The sequence below is a fragment of the Boleophthalmus pectinirostris genome, unplaced genomic scaffold (assembly GCF_026225935.1).
Source record: "Boleophthalmus pectinirostris isolate CB_2022bp ecotype Guang Dong unplaced genomic scaffold, ASM2622593v1 HiC_scaffold_3, whole genome shotgun sequence".
NCBI classification, from domain to species: Eukaryota; Metazoa; Chordata; class Actinopteri; order Gobiiformes; family Gobiidae; genus Boleophthalmus; species Boleophthalmus pectinirostris.
In genome coordinates, this window is record NW_026571299.1 from 7,390,958 (window position 1) to 7,400,983 (window position 10,026).

Consider the following 10,026-nt stretch of genomic DNA (forward strand, 5'->3'; position numbering starts at 1 on the left):
AGTTTGTTGTGCTTTTTACTGGTTCCCTACCTCCCAGAGAGCCACAGCCTAGCCTTCTGTTTTCTAGCCCGTACCTACACCAACTCCACCCCTTTGTCCCTTGCATACCCCTTCTTGATACCAGCTCATCAAGTCGCACTCTCAGGCACTTGTTTCCGTAAAACTCCTCATGTCCACCAGAGGGCGACCTCTCTCCACTCCTGAACCTGAGTCAAGGACTAAACCTGGACTAAACCTGGACTAAACCTGGACTAAACCTGGACTAACCTGGACTAAACCTGGACTAAACCTGGACTAAACCAGGACTAAACCAGAACTAAACCAGGAGTAAACTAAAACTAACCAGAACTGAACCAGGACTAAACTAAAACTAACCAGGACTAAACCAGGACTAAACCAGGACTAAACCAGGACTAAACAAGGACTAAAATAAAACTAACCCAGACTAAACCAGAACAAACCAGGACTCAACCAGAACTAAACCAGGACTAAACTAAAACTAACCCTGACTAAACCAGGACTAAACCAGGACTAAACCAGAACTAAACCAGGACTAAACTAAAACTAACCAGAACTAAACCAGGACTAAACCAGAACTAAACCAGGACTAAACTAAAACTAAACCAGAACTAAACCAGGACTAAACTAAAACAAACCAGGACTAAACCAGAACTAAACCAGGACTAAACCAGAACTAACCAGGACTCAACTAGAACTAAACCAGGACTAAACTAAAACTAACCAGAACTAAACCAGAACTAAACCAGGACTAAACCAGAACTAACCAGGACTCAACTAGAACTAAACCAGGACTAAACTAAAACTAACCAGAACTAAACCACGTTTAAACCAGAACTAAACCAGGTCTAAACCAGAGCTAGACTAGGACTATACTTATTACCAAACCAGTGGTACCAAGTGTAAATCAGGTAAAAACCAGGATTAAACCAGGACTAAAACAGAACTAAATCACAACAAAACCAAGACTACATCAGGACTAAAAGACACAGACACAAAGAAACAAATAAAACAACAGAATAAAACCTAAAGGGCCTAAGACAGAACTAAAAGTGTAGGCTAAATAAAGTACCAGAACTAAACCAGGACTAAACCAGGACTAAAGCAGGTCTAGACTGATGGTGATGGTGCCTCTGTGCTCTGTCAGGTCGGAGTGGATCTGGAGATGTTGGTGCTTCAAAGTTTCTCACCAAGGGATTTCTGAATTCTACGTGTTTGGCTGAATGACTAAAATTTGAGGAATCATCATTTTGCTCTAATAAATGGACAATGGTTTATGTTTTATTGGCAGTTAAAACATCTGAGGCTGAGAGTGACTTTTATAAACATTCACATTCTTGTGACCAATAAAAAGAGAAAGTCTCTACACATGTACACACATGTACACACATGTACACACATGTACACACACATGTACACACACATGTACACACACATGTACACACACATGTACACACACATGTACACACATGTACACACACGTGTACACACACACGTGTACACACACATGTACACACACGTGTACACACACACGTGTACACACACGTACACACATGTACACACACATGTACACACATGTACACACACACAGGTACACACACAGGTACACACACAGGTACACACACATGTACACACACGTGTACACACACGTGTACACACACAGGTACACACACAGGTACACACACAGGTACACACACACATGTACACACATGTACACACACATGTACACACACATGTACACCACACATGTACACACACATGTGTACACACACACACATGTACACACACATGTACACACACGTACACACACATGTACACACACATGTACACACACATGCACACACACAGTACCCACACAGTACCATGTGACATCACAAGGTGGAACAGAGTGTTTTTGTTTTTGTTTGAGAGAAGATCTCAGTCTAAATCTGCAGGTTTGTGTGTTAAACATGTGAATGAAACAAAACATCTCCAAATCCAGTTCAGTCTGTATAATGTAAAACTCCTCATGTCCACCAGAGGGCGACCTCTCTCCACTCCTGAACCTGAGTCAAGGACTAAACCAGGACTAAACCAGGACTAAACCAGGACTAAACCAGAACTAAACCAGAACTAACCAGAACTAAACCAGGACTAAACCAGGACTAAACTAAAACTAACCAGAACTAAACCAGGACTAAACTAAAACTAACCAGAACTAAACTTGAACTAACCAGGACTAAACCGGAACTAAACCAGGACTAAACCGGAACTAAACCAGGACTAAACCGGAACTAAACCAGGACTAAACCAGAACTAAACCAGGACTAAACCAGAACTAAACCAGAACTAAACCAGGTGTAAACCAGGTCTGAACCAGGACTAAACCAGTGCCAAACCACTTTTTTTTTTGACTGTCACTCACAATCGATCATCCTAAACTCCTTGTGACTCTCGTACAATTTCTCCTGTACTTTGGTCGCAGTTTTGCAGATGTTTGTGACTTTCTTCAGGTTGGTTTTGTAGCCGTCGTCTCCCAGGATGATGGAGTTGCACTTCTTGCACCTCATGTTGAGAGTCTTAAAGTGAATAAGATACATTAGGGTAATTTTTCTCCATAAGATAGTTAACGTCATTATATTTAAGATTCTATTTGTCTTTTTAAAAATACTTTTACTTCCTGGTTTTACACAGACAGCAGATATGACACATGTAAATGTAATTACAGTTTTATTAGCAGCAACAATAATGTTAACAAGGGCCAAAACTAGTCTAAATTTAACACTTGTTATGATTAGACTAATACAAATAAAATCTCTGTCTGGTTGGAGTGGATCTGGAGATGTTTGTGCTTCTGGTCCAAAAGCAGAAGTGATGTTGATGTGTTTAAATTGGTCGTTTAACATAATTTTCCTGTTTACCTCACACCTCTCACAAGTGACATTCGCTAGAAGAGAAAATAAAAATAAAACACCTTAACTTAACCACAACAGATCTGGTTTTATTGTGAATTTTAGAACCTTAAGACAAAGGAAAAGATCACGTCCATCTTCTATAACACGATGGGAGATTTACTGTTTTTAAAAGAAATATCCAAATCTACAAATGTTTGACTCTTAACATTATTTTTAGCATTATTATAATATAACATTATTATTCCAAAACTGTGTATTTACCAGAGACCAGGGAGCTTCCAGTTGTACTTCAAAGTTTCTCACCAAGGGATTTCTGAATTCTACGTGTTTTGCTGAATGACTAAAATTTGAGGAATCACCATTTTGCTCTAATAAATGGACAATGGTTTATGTTTTATTGGCAGTTAAAGCATCTGAGGCTGAGAGTGACTTTTATAAACATTCACATTCTTGTGACCAATAAAAAGAGAAAGTCTCTACACATGTACACACATGTACACACATGTACACACATGTACACACATGTACACACACATGTACACACGTACACACATGTACACACATGTACACACATGTACACACACATGTACACACACATGTACACACACATGTACACACACATGTACACACACATGTACACACATGTACACACACACATGTACACACATGTACACACACATGTACACACACGTGTACACACACGTGTACACACACACGTACACACACACGTTGTACACACACACGTGTACACACACACATGTACACACACACACGTGTACACACACATGTACACACATGACATCACAAGGTGGAACAGATTGTTTTTGTTTTTGTTTGAGAGAAGATCTCAGTCTAAATCTGCAGGTTTGTGTGTTAAACATGTGAATGAAACAAAACATCTCCAAATCCAGTTCAGTCTGTATAATGTAAAACTCCTCATGTCCACCAGAGGGCGACCTCTCTCCACTCCTGAACCTGAGTCAAGGACTAAACCTGGACTAAACCAGGACTAAACCAGGACTAAACCAGACTAACCAGAACTAACCAGAACTAAACCAGACTAAACCAGGACTAAACTAAAACTAACCAGACTAAACCAGGACTAAACTAAAACTAACCAGAACTAAACAACTAACCAGGACTAAAGACTAAACCAGGACTAAACCGGAACTAAACCAGGACTAAACCGGAACTAAACCAGGACTAAACTAGAACTAAACTAGAACTAAAGCAGAACTAAACCAAGACTAAACCAGGTCTAAAACAGGACTCATCCAGGGATAAACCACTTTTAGAGAGAGGGGAGAAAACAGAAGGTGACAGGAAAGGAAAGAGAGGAAGAAAAGTGAGAGAGGAGTGGACTATAAGAGAGGAGGCAAGAAGAGGGGAGAGGAGTAGAAAAGGAGAGAGAGGTGTTAGAGAGGAGAGGAGGAAAGAAGAGAGGATCTGTAAGTGTTTTTGTTTTTTCTGCAGTAGATGTCACCTGTGAAATCTCACCTGACCCCTCCCCTCACCTGACCCCTCACCTCCCCTGACCCCTCCCCTGACCCCTCCCCTCACTTGACCCCTCACCTGACCCCTCCCCCTCCTGGTTGTATCAAACAGAACAGTCAGTAATACAGATGCTGCTTTAATGATTCAAAAGGGAAATGACTTAATGCAGAGAAACATGAGGCTGAAACACATAAGTGATCTCATGTAAAGCAGGTAATAAACAAAGTGTGTTAGATTATTTTTAGTACTGAAAATGCACTGGTAGCCCGTTATCACAGGTCACGGTGATCTTCTTCTTCATTATGTTCTTCTTCTCCACCTTGTTGTATTCTGCAGTTGGGTGGGTAGTCTCCAGACTCCAGATTGCAATCGATCACGTTAAACTCCTTTATACTCTCGAACAAATTCCCCCCTTTTGGGGTCCCACCATATTGTTTGCAGATGTTTGTGACGTCGTTCAAGTTGGTTTCGAAGCCGTTGTCTCCCAGGATGATGGTGTTGTGGTGCTTGCACTCCATGTCCGGATACTTAAAGTGAATAAGACACATTAGGGTAATTTTTCACCATAACATAATTAACATCATTATATTTAAGATTCTACTATTTAATTTTTTATAAAATACTTTAAACTTCCTGGTTATAAACAGACAGCAGATTTGACACATAAATGTATTTACAGTTCTGTTATGTAGTCACCATAATGTTAACAAGGGCCAAAGTTAAATTATACACTAGTTATGATTAGACTAATACAAATAAAATGAAACAGAAATCACAGACCAAAGGTCTTGTTGAGATGCAAATGTAAGAAACAGCAATATAAAAATGAAAAAATACACAGCAAACTCAGAAAGCCAAAAGCTTTTTTTAATTTAAAATTACGTTTTGGCAAAATGTTGCGGCTTTTTTTGCCGAAATGTACTTTTAAAATACAAAAACCTTTTGGACATCGACTGTCTGAGTGTGCTGTGCATTTTTTAATAAAAATAAACAACAGCACCTTTATTTAGTTAAATTAATGTTTAATCTGTAAAATGTGTAACTGGTTAATTCTACCCAGAGGAACAGTTGGTTTGATCATTTCTGCTCTAATATAATCATTATGAGTTTATAAAGTGTTTGACCTGTTGTCAGTGACGTCCACCCACAGCTCTCTGTCCACTGTCTGATCTGTCAGGATTTACTGATTTTAGTGTGACTCTGTAAAAACCTCATGAGGATTATATTAGAGCAGAAACAGCTTCACTGATCTTCCCTCTGGAAGAACATCTCAGACATGGGCAGAGGAGTCCCAAACCAAGTCATAATTAGAAAAACATATTAACCTTTTGATACACTGCTTTCATGAACCTGGTACAGCTCTTTAGAATGTTTCCACTGAAGGTGTGCTGCAGCTTAAACTTATAATAGGTTCCTTGGGAGAGAACCGGAGGCAGAGCCAGAGGAACCAGCAGAAGGTAGAGCAGGAACACGGCCATATCTGAGGAGACCAAGAAGATAAAACAGGTTCATAACACAGATAATATATCAGGGCTGAATCAAGACTACACAAAGACAAAACCAGGTCTAAACCAGAGCTAGACTAGGACTAATACTTATTACCAAACCAGTGGTACCAAGTGTAAATCAGGGAAAAACCAAGATTAAACCAGGACTAAAACAGAACTAAACCACAACAAAACCAAGACTACATCAGGACTAAAAGACAGACACTGAAAGAAACAAAGAAAACTAGAGTAAACCTAAAGGGCCTAAGACAGAACTAAAAGTGTAGGCTAAATAAAGTACCAGAACTAAACCAGGACTAAAGCAGGTCTAAAGAAGGTCTAGGCTGATGGTGATGGTACCTCTGTGCTCTGTCGGGTCAGAGTGGATCTAGTGATGTTTGTGCTTCTGGTCCAAAAGCCGAAGTGATGTTGATGTGTTTAAATCGATCATTTAACATCAGCTTCCTGTTTACCTCACACCTCTCACAAGTGTCATTTGCTAGAAGAGAAAATAAAAATAAAACAGCTCATCTTATTTCAAAACAAGTCTGGTTTTATTGTGGATTTTAGAACCTTAAGACAAAGGAAAAGATCACGTCCATCTTCTATAACACGATGGGAGATTTACTGTTTTTAAAAGAAATATCCAAATCTACAAATGTTTGACTCTTAACATTATTTTTAGCATTATTATAATATAACATTATTATTCCAAAACTGTGTATTTACCAGAGACCAGGGAGCTTCCAGTTGTACTTCAAAGTTTCTCACCAAGGGATTTCTGATTCTACGTGTTTGGCTGAATGACTAAAATTTGAGGAATCACCATTTTGCTCTAATAAATGGACAATGGTTTATGTTTTATTGGCAGTTAAAGCATCTGAGGCTGAGAGTGACTTTTATAAACATTCACATTCTTGTGACCAATAAAAAGAGACAATGTGTACACACATGTACGCACACATGTACACACATGTACACACACATGTACACACATGTACACACATGTACACACAGGTGTACACACATGTACACACACATGTACACACACATGTACACACACATGTACACACACATGTACACACATGTACACACACATGTACACACACATGTACACACACATGTACACACATGTGTACACACACATGTACACACATGTACACACACATGTACACACACATGTACACACATGTACACACACACACATGTACACACATGTACACATGTACACACATGTACACACATGTACACGCACATGTACACACACGTACACACATGTACACACATGTACACACATGTACACATGTACACGCACATGTACACACATGTACACACATGTACACACAGTACATGAGCGTGGGGTAAACTGTATATCAAATGTTACTAGAATGTCAGTGTTATGTATTTTGTTTTATAGGCTCAGACGTTGATGAGCGAAACCCCATTTTTTGTTTGTACCAGTTTCACCAATTACAAAATGAAAATGGATACAGAGTGATCAGTTTGTAATATGACGTCTTGAAAATAAGTGATTAAAGATGCACAAATCACTCCAAATAGAAGTTCAGAAGGTAAATGAGAAGAACAGTCAATTTTGCTGAATAAGTCTGATTGAATAAATGATTTTGTAGCTCTTCAATATAACCTAATCAATGAACCATTTTGTGTTGATTTAGAGTTGTCACGTGGAGATGCCCTCAGCTTTCTTCTTCAGGTGCAGGTTGCAGCTCTCATCTTCCCCTTTTATAATCAGGAGACGTACATCTGTGGACAACATGACATTGCAAATTTCAACAAACAAACAATTTGATGAAATTATCAAATTGATTTTAAATCGTTCTTAATCATAATCTTAAATATTAATTTCTTCTCGCTTCGTGAGCTTTTTGTTTCTTTTATTTAAAATAATATATCATTATATAATTTTAGTTTGTTTACAATTTGCGATGTCACATCCTCCACAGATGTACGTCTTCTGATTATAAAGGGGAAGAGGAACACTGCCACCTTCACCCTGAAGAAGGAAGCTGAGGACATCTACACCAGGGAACTCAGCACAAAATATTTTTAGCCACAAAAAGGGCCCATATTGCACTGTTTTCTGATCTGTTATAGTGTTGTTTCCTCATCACAAACAGACCTGGAGTTGTGTTTTGTTTCATTGAGTGTGTTTACATCAACATCAGTATCCTGTTATTAGCCATATCCCGGTTATGTCAGTATTCGGGACACTGTGCATACATGTGCTCTGAGAAACCGGGATACTCATATCCCTGTGTTCAGGATCAAATGGAGTATCTCAATTCTTCTTTGTAAGATTCTTGACATAATCTTACAAATGTGCTTGGGAGGTTTCTAACCAGCGTAAGGAGCTCTGAGGTATCCCACAATCCACTGCAGATCAAACCGAATGTTTCCAAACATCGTAAAAGTTCTACACTTCAGCAGATTCTTCATTAAAATCTTCTGCATAAATAAACTCAACTTTACAACATATAAACCATCACCACCATAGAGCCACATCAGCCCGTTTGTTAATATAATGGAGCTTTGACACATTTGTTTACATTTTACAGAAACAAAACTTATAACCACAGAGCTAATTTGCATGAACTGTTAGAGCTGAAAAAACCTTCTCTTTCCTCGTGTTCTTTCTGTGACAGAGGATGTGCTGCTGATGGTGAGTCTGTTCTTTGTGTATATCACGTTGGAGATGGTTCATGTTTAACTTTTCTGAGATCATACAGTATAATACTGGGCTCATCATCACCAGTTCATCACATCGTACTCATTCATTGTTCGACCATGGCCATGCCAACTCTTCCCTGTGGCCATCGCGCTGTGGCCGTGTCTCTGTCCCCACTAGTGCCTCACTCTCTGACTGCCTCCTCCTCGGCCTGGGACCTGCTGTGGCCCCTGCTCCTGCGCAGTCTCCGGGCCTCAGTGTCACGGCCTTTCCCTGTCCTCTTTCCCTTTGCCTTCCCTTTGGGCGGCATCTTGTCGGAAAAAATTTGGTGTGTACAGTACGGCTGCTACGACTCGTGTGTGCCCGCACAGGCATCGCATCAGCTTTTATACGGGTCGCGTGAGGCGTGCACGTGACCTGTAGGAACAATGCAATTGGCGACACACCTGCGTGACACGTATTTGACCCACACTTCCCCTGTAAGTGTAGAGATACGTGTTTGCTACGAGGTGCCGCCCATAGGACGCTCGCAGGAAAAAATGTGCATGACATTTCCTCCCTACGGCTCACCGGGCGTCTACGAGCTTGGAATCTGTACGAGCCACTTGGAGCCCCATACAGACTTGGCCAAAAATCGCCCGTGAACCGCCCGTGGGGACCAGTGCAGTTATTGTGACTAAGGCTTCGATCATTTCACTCATGTGCAGTCACTTTATTTATGTCACTACTGTAGTGGTGAAAAGACTGAAAAGTGTTTGTCGTTTGGACACCTGCTCACTCAACTGCTGGGCTCGACATTAACGGTTGTCCGCTTTCCCGGGGCAACTGAACACTTGGAGCGGGCAAGTGCGTTTTTCCTCCGAGTTGCCGTTTCGGGCAAGCGATCATCTGCAAATTAATTCATGATGTCATGGTTTAAGACACAGATTTCCCGCGCTGAGAGTAACTGGACGCCGTGTTAACAGCACGCACGTGCCGTTAACCAATCAGAAATGTGAACGTGCGTATGTGAGCCAATCAGAGTCTATGTTTATTGGCAGAGCTACTCTGTGAAACACTTCGGCAAAAGAATACAAGCACTGAGAAAATGTTTTCTTCAGCCACCAAAACCTGGCCAAATGCCAGGAAAGGCCAACAAGCGAACACAAAATCATTACAAATGAGGCTCCGGCAACTTCTTATGAAGCAAAGCGCAAGCGAAAGTTCGTACCGTCTTGGTCTGAAAAGTTTCCATGGGTTCGCTACACGAAGAGAAAAAAATGTATGTTGCTATACATGTAGGCAATTCCCACAGATGGCAGACATGTAAGTACTTTTTTATTATTATTATTATTATTACACTAACTAACTGAGGCCTATAGCTACGATATACTCCGACAATCGCTGACCAAACTAGAGACCATAGACCGAGATATGATTGGTTACTTCCTGCCTACTTCTACCGCTA

At 40.3% G+C, this 10,026-nt stretch overlaps 1 protein-coding gene across 2 annotated transcripts; it reads right to left on the reverse strand.

Annotated features, from left to right (window-relative positions):
- Positions 1–4,529: 4,529 nt before the first annotated feature.
- Positions 4,530–6,581, reverse strand: LOC110164069 (ribonuclease pancreatic-like). 2 transcript variants are annotated; one of them, XM_055160623.1, is made up of 3 exons: positions 6,195–6,581; positions 5,732–5,886; positions 4,530–4,933 (listed from the first exon to the last, which is right to left on the reverse strand). In XM_055160623.1, the coding sequence occupies exons 2-3, from the start codon at positions 5,882–5,884 to the stop codon at positions 4,679–4,681; spliced, it is 408 nt and encodes a 135-aa protein (XP_055016598.1). In that variant the 5' UTR covers positions 5,885–5,886; positions 6,195–6,581; the 3' UTR covers positions 4,530–4,678. The 2 variants fall into 2 exon arrangements, with proteins under 2 accessions (XP_055016598.1, XP_055016597.1); XM_055160622.1 differs by having other exon boundaries at positions 6,254–6,573.
- Positions 6,582–10,026: the final 3,445 nt, after the last annotated feature.